At 38.2% G+C, this 19,801-nt stretch overlaps 1 protein-coding gene across 1 annotated transcript; it reads right to left on the reverse strand.

Annotated features, from left to right (window-relative positions):
• Positions 1-3,140: 3,140 nt before the first annotated feature.
• LOC147712739 (olfactory receptor class A-like protein 1) lies at positions 3,141-18,997 on the reverse strand. Its single transcript, XM_086919703.1, has 2 exons — positions 18,209-18,997; positions 3,141-3,368 (listed from the first exon to the last, which is right to left on the reverse strand). Exons 1-2 carry the CDS (start codon positions 18,995-18,997, stop codon positions 3,141-3,143), a joined length of 1,017 nt encoding a protein of 338 aa, XP_086775829.1.
• Between the last annotated feature and the right edge of the window lie 804 nt (positions 18,998-19,801).

Consider the following 19,801-nt stretch of genomic DNA (forward strand, 5'->3'; position numbering starts at 1 on the left):
TAAATACATTGCATACATAATTATATTTATTGTATATTAAATACAATATAAAACACTTTTACATCTTTTAAAACAACTGATTATTTCATTAATCTAATTACCGATCTTCCCCCGCCCTCCGACCCAACATAGGCATATTCTAAAAATACGAGTAGCGACATGTTGTTTTAATTACATTTGTTTCAATTCGAGCAACCTCAACTTAACTTATCCTTACAATAAATGATAATCTTTACTTCTTTTACAATATTATTTAATATTTAAGTGGTTTCCTACCTGAACGTAGATCAGCGTCCTGCTGCTTCCTGCTGCTTCCTGCTCCGGTACTCCACAAAATGGCCGATGACGCTCGCGTAAACCTAATGACATCAGGATATGCTGCAACAATAAACAAAGGACTACTGTAGATTTATATTTAATACTTATTTTGGAATAAAGTTATTTTTTATATATTTTTACATGTATATTAAAAATGTTAAAAAATGTACATTAAATTTCAAGAAAACAGAAGTTTTTTTTAATATAATTCTTGAATAATAAAATAAAATTTCTACTTACTAAAACACTGTTTGTTCGTTTTTATTTAATTAATGCATTGTATATTATCATAACTAATTTCATGTAAAAATTGTACTTTCTTTTCTTACCTGTTTTCTTCTTTCTTTTCCGTTATTTTCCATTTCTTTCCTTTGCTTTACTTTGCTTTAATTCCGGACCGCTATACATATATCAAGGTATCATGAAAATAAATGAAGGACAAATGTATCCATTGAAAACAATGTTAAACCGTGGGAACCATAATATTATAATAAGTATTTCACAAATATATTCTTTTAAATAAATTTCTAAATATAAAGTTATTAAATATTAAACTGTTTCTTTAATACCCAATATAATATTTTTAAATAAAATCTATTATCTTTTTAAATAAATGGATTTATTAATATTATAAATCTATAAAACCCAAATTAATACTGAAATTAATTATACATACAATAAATTTATTAATTACTTGTTACATATTTAAATTAGTTCTATAATATTAAAATTTATTAATTACTTGTTACATATTTAAATTAGTTCTATAATACCCAAATTAATACTCAAATTAATTATAAAAACAATATATTTATTAATAAATTTTTAAATATTTAAATTAGTTCTATAATACCCAAATCAATACTCAAATTAATTATTATTATTAACTTTATAAAATAAAACTCTAATAAATAAAAACAAATCGTTTATTAACTAATTTTTACATATTTAAATTAATTCTATAATACCCAAATTAATACTCAAAATAATTATAAATGCATTAAAATTATTAATTAATTTTTACCTATTTTAATTAATTCTTTAATACCCAAATTAATACTCAAAATACTTATAAAAACAATATATTTAAAATTTAATTTTTACATATTTAAATTAGTTCTATAATATCCAAATTAATACTCAAATTAATTATTATTAATATTATTTTATATTTTACATAACTATGTTTATACTCAATTAACAATTACCATATTAATTACTAATAACAAAAATAATTATAAATACTCAAATTAATTATATTTAAAAAAATTAATACTACATAATTATAAAAACAATATATTTATTAATTAATTTTTACATATTTTTACATATTTAAATTAGTTCTATAATACCCAAATTAATACTCAAATTAATTATTATTATTATTTTAATAAAATAAAACTCTAATAAATAAAAACAAATCTTTTATTAACTAATTTTTACATATTTAAATTAATTCTATAATACCCAAATTAATACTCAAAATAATTATAAATGCTATAAAATTCTTAATAATTTTTTACATATTTTAATTAATTCTTTAATACCCAAATTAATACTCAAAATACTTATAAAAACAACATATTTAAAAATTAATTTTTACATATTTAAATTAGTTCTATAATACCCATATTAATACTCAAATCAATTAGTATTAATAATATTTTATATTTTACATAACTATATTTATACTCAATTAACAATTACCATATTAATGACTAATAACAAAAATAATTATACATACGCAAAATAATTATATTTTAAAAAATTAATACTACATAAAAACATTAATAACTATATTAATTACAAATAAAAAAATTATAATAATAAATAGAAATATATATTACTAAAACAAATACACAATAATACCCTTCATTAACTATATCAATAAAATACAAACATATCATACAAAATGCGTTGTAAAAGTACCTGCGTTGTAACAGTACCTGCGTTGTAACAGTATCAGTTGTAAATGTATGCGTTGTAATAGTATCTGTGTTGTAAAAGATGCGTTGTAACAGTATTGCGTTGTAAAAAATGCGTTGTAACAGGTGTATACCCTGACTACACATCAATAGTAACTGTATGTTTTTCAATCTGTGATGTTTCGACATCCCTACCTACTAGTTTGCTGTACTGTCACTTTTGTAAAGTTTATTTATCTTTTTGTTAAAAATGATGAGAATGAAAGGAAATAAAGCACCATAACACGTGGTAAAGAAGACGTGAATATCCGACACAACAGCATTGATCTCATTAACTACAGTCTGGTACAGCCATATCGTGTTATCAATGCCATAAAGACTGACGTAGAATGAGACCAAAACAATGACGGTTTTCGTTGCTTTTATCTCTGCACTGTTGCCCTGATCCAGGGTCCTGACAGCATCCATTTTCTTTTTATGTTTGTGCAAGATGAGCAAAATGCGACAGCTTGCCAGGCAATTAGAATGACAAATATGAGATCAAAAGCAAAATCTACATATCCTGTGGCTTCAAATTAGATCTTTTCTGGATAAATCACCAAGCAGAATCGCGGGTTGAACACATACTTGAAGGTCGAAGCATTAAAAGCATTGGTCGCCATGATGGCCACCTCAGCGTTCACTGCCATGTTAGCCAAATACAGAACAAAAATCATAGGATTAACAGAGCCTTTAATTTTGTCTTTCTCAATCATGCTGGCCTTGGTTCTGCTGAGGATACCATACTGGAAGCAGCTCAGCAGACAGGTTAACCCTATCGCCATCCCTCTGAAAACTCGGAAGATATACAACACCGCCTTGCAGCTAGCATTACCAAAGAGGTTCCACCATCCATAGTCAACACAAAACAGCAGGCAACATCCTGGTCAGGTACACAATCAGGTTCGCTGCTGCCAAGTGTGAAAGCACAGTTTCTGGCTCTGCGAGTCGGTGCTCCCGGAGTGCAATAAGGGCAAAGGACAGCAGTATGACGGTGTTGCCCACAACTCCAAAGGTTGTTGTTAGGAGGTAAATTGTTCCTTTCACAATTATGTAGGATTCCATTTTTCCAAGGATGTCAGGTGTCTAGATTATGAGATAACCTAAAAATATAAGAAGCAGATATAGAAAAAGTAATATGTTATATCTGGACTCCGTCTAAGAGAAAGCAAAACTTTGTTTCATAGATGATTCTGAAGTAATCAAATGATGTCCACTACACATAATTCTAAGGGCCTGATTACGATGTCGGGTGGATGCCTCTGCAGGGAAGGAACCGTCTGGCTATAGGTTCTGACATCCCAATTTGGATGCGAACATCCATTTTCCAATGAGAGCTTGTGCGGTGGTCTGAAAACGCCAGCAGTACAAGCTCCAATTGAAAAACATCCATCCCTGCACCGTGTGACAGGCACCATGAAGTGCCTGCCTCATGGTGTAGGGATGTTTAAGGGCAACCTAATGATCCCCCAGGCCACAATACAGAGGGCCAGGGGGAATGGGTCCCTGCTAGGGGCCCCCAATGTCGCTTCCGACGTGGAATGCCTCTTGGAAACTGCCATCATACTCCAGACAGTGGAGCCACCATCATAAAGGGATTATGAGGAGTTCCCAGCTTACCAACAGGCTCCTTGAGCCCGTCTGCAAGCGTTGGTTGGTCCCTCCGACTGCTGCCTCCGACCACACGCCTTGTAACGCATGTCGGACCGCAGCAGCAGATGGCGGTTGTACCGCAACTCACTAACCTTCAGTTGCATTCCGACAGCCATCGTAATTAGGCCCTTAATGTTTACCACTAGTTGTTTTCTGCACAAATCGACAGCTGATTCAAACACATCCAAACCTTCCTTTGTTCCAAAAAAACAAAAGGCTAGACAGGTAGCTGGCCACACCTTCACATTCCAAGCGACACACTTGGACAAGAAAGTAGCCGAATATGCACCACCCCTTAAATGAGGAAATGAACATATATCTTCATTACATTATTGGGCTCTGCAGTGATGGTTTAGTACGAGATTTAATTGAGAATACATACTTTATTTTGCTTATAACTGTGGCTGCATTTGACAAATCAGCACAAAACATTGAAGTATATCTGGTTTAAGTTTAGCATGCAGTGGCGGCTGATGACATTCCAAAGTGGTGAGCGTAAAGGTTGAGGATGAGTGCTATGTCACTAGCAAGCAAAGCAAGTGACCTTGATGCCATAAGAGGAGGTTCGAGATCCTGCCCACTCGGCATATTTTATTAAAAGAGCAGGCAAATGGTGCATTTTGTGAGCAAATTTGAGAAAGCATGAAGTTTTATAAAGTAATTGTGAATGTGCAGTCTTCAAATATTTAAACACATTGAAAACTGCCCCTGATGTTACTGCATTACTGCACCACATCATATGTCAACTTCTCATAGTGGTGAAGTGAGGGCTCAGTTAAATGTCAGAATAAGCATTGGCAAAGCCAATAGGTCACGCCTATGCAAGAGCTATTGTTTTTGCCAATGTGTTTTAGCCACTTTGTATACCATTGTGGCTGCTGTTCAGCATGGCTAAAAGTTCGTAGCATAGAGGAGAGTGAAATGGAGTCTAGGAGAGTGGAATGGCAAACAGTGGCGTAGAGTGTCGTAAAGTGGAGTGGCTTGGAGTCATGTATTGGAGTGGTATAGCGTGGAGTCACGCAGAGTAACGTACAGTAGAGTAGCATACACTGGAGTGGCATATAGTAGCCTGTGTATAATGCATTAGCATACAATGTTGCAGGGTATAGTGGCGTAGAGTGCAGCATCATAGATTTCAGCGGTGTACAATGCAGCATTGTAGAATGCAGTGGCGCAGATTAGAGTGTTGCATAGTAGAGTGCAGAGGTTTAGAGTGGAGTGGTACAGAGTGGAATGGTGCAGAGTAGAGTGGCATAGGATGAAGTGGCATAGAGGGCAGTGGTGCAGAGTAGAGTAGCATAGAGGTAGTGGCCTAGAGTTGGGCAGAGTACAGTGGTGTAGAGTAGAGTGGCGCAGAGTGGGGAAGAGTAGAATATAGTATCAAAGAGTGCAGTGGAATAAAGTGGAGTGCTGCAGAGTGCAGTGGCGTGGAATGGAGTCATGCAGAGTAGAGTGGCGTAGAGTGCAGTGGGGTAGAGTAGAGGGACGTCAAATGCAATGGTGTAGTGTGGCATAGAGTGCACTGGCATAGAGTGCATTGTTACAGAGTACAGTGGTGTTTAGTGCTGAGGCGTAGCGTAGAGTGCTGCAGAGTAGAGTACAGTCCAGTTTATGGAGTGGGGGTAGAATGGGGTAGTGTAGATTAGAGTGGACTGGTGCAGTGTGCATTGGCGTAGAGTGTTGCAGAGTATAGCGGCGTAGAGTTCAGTGGCATAGAATTCAGCTGTATAAACTGTAGTGTTATAGAATGCAGTGGCATAGATTAGAGTGAAAGTGCAGAGTACAGTGGTGCAGCGCAAATTGGTGCTGAGTAGAGTAACATAGCGTGCAGTGGCATAGAATGCAGAGGTGTAGATTAAAGTGGTGCAGAGTGGCAGACAGTACAGTGGTGTAGAGTGGTGCAGAATGCAGTGGCGTAGAGTGCAGTGGCACAGAGTGGAGTGATGCATAGTACAGTGGCGTAGAATGCAGTAATGCAGAGTAGAGTGGTGTCGAGTGCAGTGATGCAGAGTAGAGTGGAGTTGAATGCATTGGCATAAAGTGCAGTGGAGCAGAGTACAGTATGGAAGAGTTCAGTGGCATAGAGTGGAGAGAAGTGATGTAGAGTGCAGTGGCATAGAGTCGATTGTTTCAGAGTAGAGTGAAGTGGCGTACAGTGGAGTGGAGCAGGATAGAGTGCAGTAGCATAGAGTAGAGTGGCATGGAATATAATAGCGTAGAGAAAAGTGGCTTAAAGTGTAGTGGCATGGAGTGTATTGGTGCAGACTAGATTAGAGGGGCATACAGTGGATTGCCGTAGAGGGCTGGGGTGTAGAGTGGAGTGGTACAGAGTAGAGTGCATTAGGGTAGGGTGTACTAATGTAGAGTTTAGTGTTGCAGAGTGACGTAGAGTGGAGTGGCGTACAGTCGAATTGTACAGAGTAGAGTGGAGTGGCCTAGACTGGAGTGGTGTAGAGTGCAGTGGCAAAGAGTGCAGTGGTGCAGAGTAGAGGGGTGTAGAGTGCATTGGCACAGAGTAGAGTGGTGCAGAGTAGAGTAGAGATGGGTAGGGTGACGTGGCATAGAGTGCAGTAGGGTAGAGTGGAGAAGAAGTGTAACAGAGGTCCCTGCAGACCCCACAGTTCGGGGGGGGCAGACTTACCCATACTAGAGGGGGCCCCCTCAGCCTCTACTTATGAGAGAATGGGAGGCCCCTTGATCATATCTTGCAGGGGGGCCCACTCACATTTTGCTATGCCTCCAGAGTGGAATGGTTCAGAGTTGGGCAGAGTAGAGTGCAGTGTCATGGAGTAGCACACTGCCATTACAGACAGCGCATTTTCGATTAAAATTACCATTACATTTGTACAGACATACAGTGTTACTAATACAACTACACAGCGAACAAAAGATGATGTGTAGAATGGCATCACATAGTGTATTGATTCGTTTTAATCATAGTAAAGTATGTGTTTCCAATACGTGCTTTGTTTGTGCTTTAATATTTCTGATACATTCGGAAATACTTGCACTTCGTTTAAATATTGTTGTGTGCTAGAAAAAAAACTTTGCTACCCCCAGTATCCAGCAATATTGTCACATATATCCTTATGCATTTAAGTCCAAGAAAGAAACCAAGCTCCCTCAGAAGACAGAGCATGACATTTGACACCTGTCTTTGAATGCACAGCAAATGTGACAAGATAAGAACAAGATTTACAGAAAGGAGTTCTCATGGAAGAAACATGGAGAGATAGTAGGAAAGGCTTTACTCAATGGGTGAGAGAAACTCACAATGGACAGCCAGCAAATATAAAAGCTTGACATGTGAGTTGCAAACCACAAAACTATTGTAAAGCACCAGCAGAATGCATTCCCAGGGAAGTTCTAACTGTCCCCTACATGCCTTTAGCAAAACAGACAGCTGCCCTGTCTGGAAGGCTTTGACCTAAAAAAGGATATAATTGTCTTAAATAAATCAGTATCTGCCATTCGCAGCCCTCCCCGCACTCAAACTAAACACCTTATTTATGGTCTGGTAGATTCTCAGCAAGCTCGTAATCCTAAAAAAAAAATGTGGGCTTTTGATATTTCTGTAACACGTGCACATGAGACAATCACTGCTGTTTATTTCTGTGCAACTACAATAATTAACATTCTATTTGTAGTAGGCATTCATAGCCTAGTTGAAAAAAATAAAACATAAAAATTTATTTTCATAAAGTTTACAGCCCGAGCCCCTATATCATAATTACCACCACTTCTATCCCCATCAAAAAAAGTTAGGAATCTGTTATCAGGTCCTGTGTTTATGTCCTGCGAAATGGCTTGCATTTATTACTAACATTTTGAAGAAGCGCAAGAGCCAGCATTCTACAAACCACAGTTTTGAGCTGCCAGCCATTTGCCAGGACATAAACAGGGGCGCAAGTTGTAAACTTTTGATCCAGCTCTCCTACTAAAATTCTGCATAAATGATGTCACTATCTACCACCAAACTTACCAATCAATACCAGGCCCATAAAATAACAGAGCAGCTGAATCATGAGGCAAATGAATCTAATATGTTGTTTAAACTGTCTACAATAAACAAACAAGACCAGCTTGTCATTTTAAAAGTTTATTCAAACATATTCAGGAAAACTTAGGTTTTGGAACTTTATTAAGCAAGCATTTTAAAAAAGTCATAAAAAAGTTTTAGTCAGCATTTATAAAGAGAGCTTAATTCAAGAAAATATTATTCATTAGCAGAAATAAGTGAAAAAGAGCATTTCCAAATCCTAACTAATTCTCTGTCTCTACCCTCATCGCCTGAAAACAAAGTCTTTTAAAGTCACCTTTCCTTACGTGTATCCATCGAACAGCAGAACACGTCCCTCTGGAATCAAGAAGCGTAAGCCAAAAATCTGCACCTAGAGCCTATTCTTATACCCTAAAACTATGGCTAAACTAACTAATTTCACATACCATCAGCTGAATTCTGGCTCCCCATTGGCTGAACCACCTCACGCCACAGTAAATTGTGACATCTTCCACCTCAAGTCCAGGCTTTTACACAAAGCGATTGTTCTTGCACAGAGTCCTGGCAGCACTTCCTTAGGCTGCTACATTTTGTAGCAAAGATTGTTCATGTAGTGCACAAAAATGCCGCTACTCACATTCCTGGCCTTGAGCCTGTCCGTTCTGAGCTTCTCGTGTCACATTAGCAAACCTCTCCACAGAGTCGCCTTTTGCAGTTCTTTTCAAACCTTTTCACAATAAAAGTTCATAGGTTTCTCATCTTTTTCAAAATAAGTTTTTCTCATGTGGCTTTTCATCAGCAGGCCTCTTTTCAGAAAGCATCAATTTTCTGCACCACTTTTGCTTGCGTCACTGCGCCACTTTTAGCTTGCGTCACTTTTTCAGAAAACTATTATTTAAACAAACACAAAACAATAATTAATTCAGGAAATGAAAGTCATTCTGTTTCCAACTTTCATAGCTAATGTTAACCCATTAGTATAAGTCACCTAGCAGAAAGCACAAAGAAAAGCAGCACATTTAAAATCTACCATTCTTCATAATGTCCAGCAGGATTCTTCATATATCTGAAAAAGATAAACAGAAACAACATAGACAAGAGCACATATGAAATGAGCACCTGCCATTAATTAATCAGCCGCATTAATGTTGACAAAGACAATAGGACAGACAAAACAACATTAATTAATTATTTAAACGTACATGCAGATGCAACAGAAAGCACATAATATTAATCCCTCATGTTTGTGAATGCTATTTTACTCTAGGTTGGTTTAGTAATACAAATCATGCACAAACCCATTAATATAATTAATCAAGTTATGGGAGATTAACATCACAAGCCAGAATAAAATTATTTCTGAAACTCGCTCCATCAACTCCCTCATCTGGTGATTTCAAAATCACCAAACAAAATCCCAAAATTTAGAAAATGTTATCTATTGAACATGTTTCAGGCTTACTCAGGATTAGTATTTAAACTCTAATTTCATCTATATTTCTGCAACTTTCATATTGAGAATTGAGTCTTACATCCTACTAATTCTATATCCTTTACCCTTTCTTTATTCAGCTAAGTTGGATCTTTCCACCTTTGAATCCCCAACCCGATCCTTTCCACCTTTGAATCCCCAACCCCCAATGAATTTATAGGTATCTACATTTGAATTGCACCAACAAAAGAAATATCAATCTGAGTATTATAAAACAAAACAAAAAGTAAATTTTGAAAAATGTTAAGAATTATTAGTATATAGTATATACCAAAAGAATACGGGGAGGAAGGGCCTAAGGGAGTTTAAAGACCAGACAGAGACACGTTCCCTCACTGAATACCAAAAATACAAAAAGTGTCAAAGTGTCTAAAGAGTCTATGTGCGGTTCATTGAACTAACAAAGATCTGTGCCTACTCATCTAACAGTTTTGGAGGAACATTGGTGGATATGAGCGATCACTAGCAGGATACCCATCAGTCACCTCTCGCAACCGCCCTTCATCATTTGGCATTCCTGCTGACCACAAAATTGGTACACCACTGGTTCAGATGGAAGGTCAGATACAGATCTTTGTTAGTTCAATGAACCGCACATAGACTCTTTAGACCCTTTGACACTTTTTGTATTTTTGGTATATAGTATATACCACCTCTTTTTTTTTCTCAAATTCTAAAACATGTTTTCTTCAACCTTGCGTCTTACATAAAAGTGTTTCCAGCTAACACAATTTCTTCGACCTTGTGTCACCTAACACAATTTCTTCAGCCTTATGCCAAAAACTTACCTCAACTTAAAGAAAGCTAAACCTAGTCATTTTCACCATTTTCTTCCAGATTTTTCTGACTGCTATTACTGACCTCAACTACTGGTGGAATCAATAAATAGGCCCACTCTGGAGATTTGTACTTATGATTGGGCTTTAAGGGTCTTTTGCTTTTCCTGGTAAACATTTCAATTTTCTTTCCAACTTGCTCTTTTTTGTCTGAATCACTCTTCTGACTTGACACTTCATTGACTTGTTCTTTCAATTTATTCATGAATTTGAACATCAAATCTTCTTTAGGCCAGACATCACCTTTTCTCAAGAGTTTCTTCTTAGGCTTGACTTCATTACATACAGCTTTCCAAGTTCTTTTTCTGAATTTTCTTATTTCAGATTCTTCATCACTTTCATCAGAGTCAGTTTCAGAGATTTCAATACTGTATCTAGGAACTTCTTTACTCAGCAGCTTCACTCCGTTAGGAACAATATCTCTGTAGCTGGTACTTGGCAACTCGTCCTCCTCTTCCGGGCTTGCTACTAGCTTCCCAGTTCCAGAATTTCTGTTCCTGCTTTCAGAGCTACCAATCTGATTTTCAATACTCTCCTGATCTTTAATCTCTTCAGTCACAGACTCTTTTTCTGCTTCTTTTTCTAGCAGATTTTCATCATTTTCTGAATCTAGAATCACAATCTCTAGATCTTTTTCATTCAATGTTACATTCACATTGACATCATCATCCAGATGTCGACCACCTTGTCGATCTTCAAGATCTGGATTTTCTTCAGAACTTTCTTCTGAGTCTGAATCAGTTGTAGTGTCATCACTATCTTCATCAGGGTTATCAGGTGCAGGTACACAAAGGGTATGATTTGCATGCACCCACCTTTTCAGACCCCTGCACTTCACAACATTTGTTGTGACTGAAATCACTTGCCTTGCTTTCTGCCACCTGGGTACCAAACAGTTCTTCCTCCGATGAACCATTGTCCTGACCAAGTCTCCTGGCAATATATTATGAGCCTGCTCCTTTTCCACATCTGTTCCCAACTGATGGAATACAGAAAATTTATCATTTTTTCTTGTTGGAAAAGCTTCTACCCATTTTGAAAATAAACAAATGATGACTAGGACATATCTGTTTGTTATGTTGGGGCATTTCAAAAAGATCTATTTGAATACTTGTAAATGAACCACCCTCCCGGCCTATTGTTCCCAAACTCTCAATTGGACCATGATACATCCGTGCCATGTCAGCAATCATGCAATTGGTCATAACAGGTCTGTCATCTTTGTAAACTCAAATTTCATCTTCCTCTTGCTGTCTGAAACCTTCTTTGAGCCATGTGTTTTTCTCCGCATCATTTGCCTCATCTTGTAATTGTTTTAATTCTTGCCATGACTGAATTGCAAAGATTAGTATGAGGATGCTTGAAACATGTTCATTGAATTTTTCCCCATTGATTGCAACCCACTCCTGAGCACAAAACTTAACAATGGTACCTGCGTGCTCATTGCCTTTTGAGACATAATTATTTTTCTCTCCATTTACAACACATTTTATCACTGCTATTTTGTCAAGAAACTCAATTTCTTTATTGAAGTCTAGCATGCCCTCAACAGGAGCTTCACACAAACTCTTTTTAAATTGCTAAAAGACTTCAAGTTTAATTTCTGTCAGGACAATTGAGTCTTTTCCATCTGCTTTTGTCAATTTTTGCAATGGCTTCGCAATTACTGAGAAACCACTAATCCATTGGCAACAGGATCCAACCATCCCTAGGAGCATTCTTACCTGTTTTTGTGTCTTTGGGTGTTCCATTGCCTGAATCATTTTAATTCTCACAATAGTTACCTGTCTGGGAATTCTCTCTTGGAACCTGAAAGCAAACATTCTTTGACTCTCTGGGTGCATTGGGACCCAATACCACTCAGCATCATGTGGTATCTGACAAAGGATCTCTACTGGTTTGGGCACAATAGGACAACAAGGGATAACTATCTCGTTAACCTTTCTCAGGTCCTGTACTATTCTGTACGTTTCATCTGGCTTTCTAATACCCATATCTGGTGAGTTACAAGACTGTTCTCAATCTCTTTTAGGACACCCTGCCTAACAAATTTTTCAATAACAGGAATAACTCCTTCAATTGTTTCTGACTTCATCTTGTACTGTGGAACATTAGGAAATGAGTTTCCCTGCTTGTTTGCAATTTTAACTGGATTTGGTCTGTTTTCCTGGTCTCCACTGAATCCTGTATCTGTATTGTATTTCTGCTCATTAACATAATTTGGAAATGGCGGCGGAGGTATCTAATTCTGCTGAATCACTTCCTGTCGCTGTATTTGTAGCTGTTGATTCAGTAACTATTGCTGCTGATTTATCTCATTCTGCATCTGTGTATTTTTACACTCACTTACGAAAGCTAAATTCGCTTTTTCCTTCTCCTTTTTCTTCATCCATTTTGTTTTCCATTTTTTTAGACTACCTCTTTTTCTCAAAGTCTAAATTAAATCTATTATATGGGCAGGGGCAATCCTACCTGTATTGTTCAAGCCTTCAATGTCCTCATCATCCTGATATGTGTTTAATCTGTCTGTACTGATTGTATCATTTATTAAGTCTTCTAAATCACTTTTTAATTTTGCAACATCCAGTAATTTGTACTCACCAGGCTGTGTCAGGTCAATCAGATCAACATCAGAGTCCTCACTTGCTGAAGCTAGAGTCACCACTCTCTCTTGCTGAGTTGGAATCATTACTAGCTCATTTTCAGGTACATTAGAATAAAGTTTTTCAGCAAACTTTTGAATTTCACAATTCAATGGGACCATTAAAGCTGTGGGATTAGTTTCATCTTTTTTAAGCACAGAGAGAATTCGAGTCCAATTACCACAGGAACTGTCACTGCTTCCATGTTTCTTGTTAACTGCTCAATTAAATCATTTGTAGAATTTACATGAGCAGGAATAATAATTTCAGAAGCACTAGGCATCTCATCATACCTATCTGTTGTGACACCTTGAGAAGGGGTCTGGGCTGGGACTCCATTAATCTGAACTGGGACTCTTGGCGTTGCATTAATCTAGTCTGGGGATCTGCTTGAATTTCTGTCCTGATCTGTATTTACAACATCATTTTTACAATGATCAATTTATTCTTCTCTGACATGTTTATTATTTACATTAGCTTATTTGGGAATCAAATTTTCTTTAAGAATTATTTCTTTTGGGGGAGATGTTCTTTCAAAATATATGTCCTTTAAAACTGCATCTTTATTAACAGTATCTTTTTTATGCTTATTAGTTACTTCATTATTCGCCTGTTTATTCATTAATTTACTTTCACCTGTAGCAACAACCTTTTTAATATGTTTAAATACATTTTTCATTTTCTGATAGCAGAAAAACATTCTTCTTTGGATAATAATTATCCATGTTTTTAAATAGTCAAAATAATTACAATAAGTAAATGCATTCACTTAATTGGCCTTCCAATCTTTTGCTGATCAATTAATTAATTAATTTAACAATATCAGGTGTAGAAAAACCTTGTAACCTGGTCAATTTAATATATCTCCTAATTTACCTGCATCACTATTTTTAATAAACCTGGAAAGAAAAACATGAATTTGCAAAAATAGCAATATAAAGTATTTATTTTACAACAACAAAACACCTAAATGTGTTTGGGTATGTTTAAAATGTATTTATTTGCACTTACACACATTTCTGCATCAACAGCTGTGGAAAAAGAAAACTTGATGTGTTTGCCTTTAATTCAAATAAAATGTCTTGCTGCAAAAACCTTTAGACCCCTTTAACGATAATTTTAGCTCAAATCTGCTTTCTTCTGACCCACACACCCTTTAAGGTGTCTTTAAATCCTTTATTTCAATTACTGCCAATACTGTTGCTGCACTTAGCTGCCACTGGCTACTCGTTCTAATTTTTAAGAAACTGCAGCCTTCCTTTGCTCATCAGCGCTAACAAGGGAAAGCAACCTCTCCAATGCTTTGCCAAGCTTTTTTTCTATTTCTAGCGCAATCACAACGCTTAAATTCCCCTTTGTTAAAGTAACTCCTCAGCAGGCAACTCCTCGGCAGTCTCAGTACCAAAACAAAGCGCACAGCCAATTACAGTGCCCACCCGAGCCTCAACCAATCCGGTCGCGACTCCCTTATGACGCTACGACGTCATCCACCAATCAGTTAACAAAGCCAGCATAAACAGAATTTGACAAGGCGCTTATAACATTTAATCAAGGTGTCAGAGCGCTTTACTTAAGCATCTGCTGACAAACATAAGGATTTAGGATTATAAGCGCGAGGCCAATCAATGCAATGGCTTTAATTCCTTATCGCTTGCACTTGATGGAAAATATACTGTGACTAATAGCGCGACAAAACTCACAGTCACAGCTTGGCTGCCGCGACACGAATCACGTCACTTCAGCCAATCACTGCGCAGCTTCTGTGACGTGCATCGGCCAATCACAGCACAGCGACTGAAACGCTCGGCCAATCACAGCGCGGCGGCGCATCGGCCAATCACAGCACAGCTTTTGCTGTGACGTGTCCTGCTGCTGCTGCAGTCTCTCTCCTAGAGAAACCAAAGCGGTGGCTTAGATTCGAGTGTGTTCTGTACTCGCGGGAGAAACCAAAGCGGGGGCTTATATTTGAGCGCGCAACCTCTTCTAAACTCTGTAATACACACAACGCTCACCGGCTGATACCACATCAACTGTGATACTCGCAGCTGTAGCTAGCGAGAAAGAAAACCAAAGCGGGACATTTATAAACAACTCGGCGGCTAGTTGCAACACGCACACCAAGCCATTCACTGCACGATCTTGCTGTGACACTACTGGAGCCACAACGAATCACAGCGCAGCTCTGCTGTGACGCTACGGCACATTAACCAATCAGGGCGCGGCCCTGCTATGATGCTACGGCACCCTGACCAATGAGAGCGCGGCGGCAGTGACGAAGACAGCCGCTGCAGCTGGCAGCTCTCCCCTTACGCTCCTCACTCGGTAAACAACCCCTCCCTTTCCAAATACAATCGGACGGCTTTTAACTATTCACAAACTACGGGGAACAATTTATAATGTATTTAAATAGCGCGAAGCACTTTTCAATGCTTTTACTTTACCCTGAAGGCTTTAAAACGCTTTACAATCACCTTTTTAACAATTTATTAACTACACAAAACAAATCATTTGCCTGCTTCTCTAAACAAAGAGATAGTTTTATACATTCGTTTAAGTATTCTCAGCGTGGAATAGACAACGCTATTCTCACAGAATAGTCTCAATCGCCAATAGAGCAATTCTTACCCTACCCTTCTAACAGATAATAACGAATCGTGTTTCTAATTGAATGCAGGTACATTTAGCAATTCAAAGTTTAACTCAATTGATATTACAAATCATTCACGCACTTTCAAACAAGAAAACCCTATTCATGCATACTTGTTTCTTTCTCAGGACTTTAATCTCAGAAATAAACCTCTTTCGCCAGTAAGAAAACAACGCCTATCTCTTCCTTAGGACTCTAACCTTAGGACTCTAACCTTGGAAGGGAAAACAACGCTTATTTTTCTTCCTAGGACTCTAACCTTGGAAGAGAAACAACACTTACCCTTCACACAAGCTTGAATAAATCCTATTACTCTTTTCACAGAGAGTTTTAAAACAGGCTCACCAGGTCCCTATACTCAATGCTACGATTTCATAGGCAATCCTCACTATCATACATACAATTTACTCAACACACCTAGAACCCTAAACTTGTGTTGTACGTCCACAACACGTGATATGCGGCGATATCACCTTTTGAAGCAGAACAAATGCACTGTGTAACTTTTCTAGTCACACTACTCTTGCCATGGCAAACCAGGAATTTTTCACACTGCTGGAAAAACCCTTAAAATTACATATAACAGTCTGACAAAATCAAAAACTCAACATATGTTAAACATTGATCCTATGTACATACCAACATATATGTATCATGTATGTAGCATGTATGTCAAAAACAACATATAACCGTACGAATGCTACCAAAGGTCCTTGCATGCATAGCCACCCACACCAAGGGTAAGGACTACAGTGTTCATTCCAGTGATAGTGGTTCCCACACTGACCTCACAGACCAGCCCTATAGACCAGTCTGGCAATGAGTGAACCAGATAAACGCCGTCTGTAAGAGGAATCCGTGTACTACGAAACTTTGACTCTATAACACTGTGTGCTTTGACAAATATTGCTTGTGTGTAAATCTTTGCATGTGTATATGTATCTACCTATATGCCTTTGTCCCTTACAAGTGTGCCTTAGGGGGTGATTAGGATGGCAGGCTGACTTACGTCTGCCCGCCATTCTTTTGGACAATGGGACTGCCCGACTTGCTGTCGGCAGTTCTGTCAGTGTGATTACAATGCAACAGCCTCCTAGGTGGTCGCACTTTCTATCTTTTGTATTGTGGTCGGTGCTGCGTGCTGCATCACATGCCGCAGTACAAAATATATACAGGAAACATATCCCTGCACTAAGTGGCAGGCACCATGTGGTGCCTGCCACATGGTGCAGGGATATTTAGGGGACCCCCAATATCCAAATCCAAGGGACAGGGGAAGGGGGGCCCATTAAGAGCCCCCAATGAATGTCTGCCTTCAACTCATTGACGGGCTCATCGAATACATGACTGTAAGGCTTTCCGACCGCCATCCGTTTGCTCACCATTATTATATGGTGGGTGGAAAATCTGCACACGATGGTGGTGAAACTGTCACCAACATGCTGTCGGTGGCGCTCTCACCGTCATTGCAAATCGCCGCTAATTTTACATATCCCTATGTGTCAGTATCTTTTATGAAAATAATCAGGGAAATGTGATTGCGTGGTTAATGAGAAACTAGAACTAAAATGCCTTACCCAGTTCCAGCATAGGTGGTTTCACTTTCAGTGCAGCAATGTTAAGTAACCCTTGCATACTGTACCAGTAGTTTCAATACAAAAATCTTCAAATTAATAGAAGGCCTTGCAAAAAGAGGCGCTATTGCATAATTTAAGTAATTTGAGAGGTGCATAGCCTCTAGGCTGAGCAAAAGACAATTATTCTGTTCAGAGCTGCCTAAATGTTTTTTCCCTTTTTGAAACGGTAACATAATAGGGTGAATATGTGAATGGCATACTCAATGGAAGCTTGGCAGAAACTCATTGCACACAGGACAGCGAACACTACAACTGAGGTCAGAGTCTGTTAAAATAGAGACAAAAACATACAATACAGCTACTATTGTTCTCAATTTCAATCGTCCAGTATATCCCTGTCATGTATGTCTGCCTGTACATCATTGATTTGTCTGCTTGCCTTTCTGTGTCTGTCCTATCCATTCATTCTTTCATTCCCCCAACCGACTCACATACCATAATTTACACTAGTTTCAGTCCAGTTGGGCAATCAATCATGCAATTTAAATAGCTATTAAACCGTCTTGCCTTGCAGAGTACCAGTAATCAGACCGCCAACTTCTGCTTCAATTTTTATATACCATTATAATAGGTGCTGCTGAAACGACATTCTAGCTATTTAGGTAAATATAACTTAAAAAGGATGACTCTAGCTTTGGGTTAGTTTTAAACTCCTAATTAGTTTGAGAAGCATCTGCTAAAGAGTGTAATTTGGCCGCTCTCTGATTCACCGAACCAGGGGGAAATTGTAATGACTAATGGCTTTGACTTTTCCATCACATAGCTTTATCTCCAGAATTCTTTCCATTTTCACAGTACACCTGCAAGAGTAGCATGCTAGCTATCCTCCTCAGGATACAATCTGACACAACTACTCTCACACCCTACTAGGAAATGTCTTTGAGGTTGACTTTCTTCAAGTTTAAGTAAATCTGGAGTTTGCGTCTTATTTTCTTGTTGAATACCAGTATAACAAGAGGCACAGCAGTGGAGTAACACATGGCAAAAAAATACCTGGTGCTTGACACTATGGGATGTACCTCAGTAGATACAATTATTTGGTAAAACCAGATCATGCAGTCCAGTCCAAACAAAGTCACGTAGACAATGACCAAGGTGACCACAGTCTTGGAAGCCTGAGCTTCAGCATTCCGTTCTTTGTTATTCTGGGCATTACGAATCACTGCAACTTGCTTGCCATGTCTGTGTAGGATCAACAAAATGTAGGTGCTAGCTGTTGCCATAACGAACACAAACATCAGGTCCCTGCCGAAGATGCTAAATCCCACTCCTTGAATTGAGAGCTGGTCAGGGTAGATGACCAAGCAGTATCCCAGGTTAAATGTGTATTTCAAGGCAGTTATATTCCTGCTACCCACAGTGAACATGGGCAGGTTGGCACTGGTCACCATACTTACAACATAAATGGCTAGGAGAAACAACAGCATGTATTTTTGCATGAGGAACTTCATGTTCAACCATTTTTCTGTATTTTGGGCGATGGTGGTGCATTGGAAGCAGCTCAGCAGGCAGGTGAACATTATGGCCAAAGCCCTGGATGCGCGGAAGACAAAAAGGAGGATCTTGCACATTACATCTGTAAAGAGATCTCTCACCCCAATCACATAGAGGGAATGTGGGACTCCCTGAGTGAGGCAGACAAGTAAATTAGCCCAAGCCAAGTGGGACAGGATAACTTCAGCTTTCATAAATTTACACGCTCCATAGACAATCTTCAGAAGTGTGAACAGGACAGTGAGGTTTCCTGATAGGCCCACAATTGTGGTAAAGAAGAAAATGAGCTCCAACAACAAAGCATATGCTTCCATGGTGCCAGAAAAAACGTAAGCTTGATCACTGAAAGACATGCATTTCCGAGGGTCAAGAGTACCTGGAAGAAAGAGTGATACATTGTGTCAGGTATTCTCAGTGGGACTAATAGATAAACAACATAGGAATCTAATAAAAATGTGGTCCCCCACAAGTAATAGCATATTTTGAGCATTCTGACACATCTGGAAATGCACTCTACACTCTTTTCAAAGCCCCTGATTCGCACTCAAATAAACCTACTGTAAGGTGTGCAGAAATATAGGGAGACCATCATTCAACCCAATTTTGATAGACTACCCGCTGAATAAATGTACAAATATTTCAACATAAGTAACACGAAAACAGAGATCAGGAATACAAGCACGAAATTCCACTAGTTGCCTAACAGTATATATGTATAATATCCATTTTGCCTACATTACAAATGTTTACTCTAACCTCTGTTTTTTTCCAGTGTGTATATATATACTGGAGATTGCCAATGTGTAGTTACAGTTAGGGTCACATTTACACAGGATATAGATTTTTTAATTTGCTAATAACTTTGAAACTTTGACAACATTTGACGAATCTTCATGAAACTTTGTACGAGCAAATTTCACCCACCTTAGCTCCTTACTGGGAAGTTTCGGGGTGATCCATAGAGCATGGAAGAGAAAAAAGAAGGGATCCCAAAACATGTTTTCCTCATGCATTTTTCCATAGGAACTTTAGACAATACTATAGCCAAAGTGGCAGAGCGGAATTACACCAAATTTAGCAGAAACATAGATGTTTACCCAGAGAGCGAGATGTTTGTG

Source organism: Lissotriton vulgaris, chromosome 5 (genome assembly GCF_964263255.1).
Source record: "Lissotriton vulgaris chromosome 5, aLisVul1.2, whole genome shotgun sequence".
Lineage (NCBI taxonomy): Eukaryota > Metazoa > Chordata > Amphibia > Caudata > Salamandridae > Lissotriton > Lissotriton vulgaris.

Coding starts and splice junctions, on each gene's coding strand:
- LOC147712739 (XM_086919703.1), bottom strand. CDS start 18,997: ATGGAAGCATATGCTTTGTTGTTGGAGCTCATTTTCTTCTTTACCACA. Junction 3,369..18,208: donor AAATAATTGTATCTACTGAG/GTACATCCCATA, acceptor CTCATAATCTAG/ACACCTGACATCCTTGGAAA.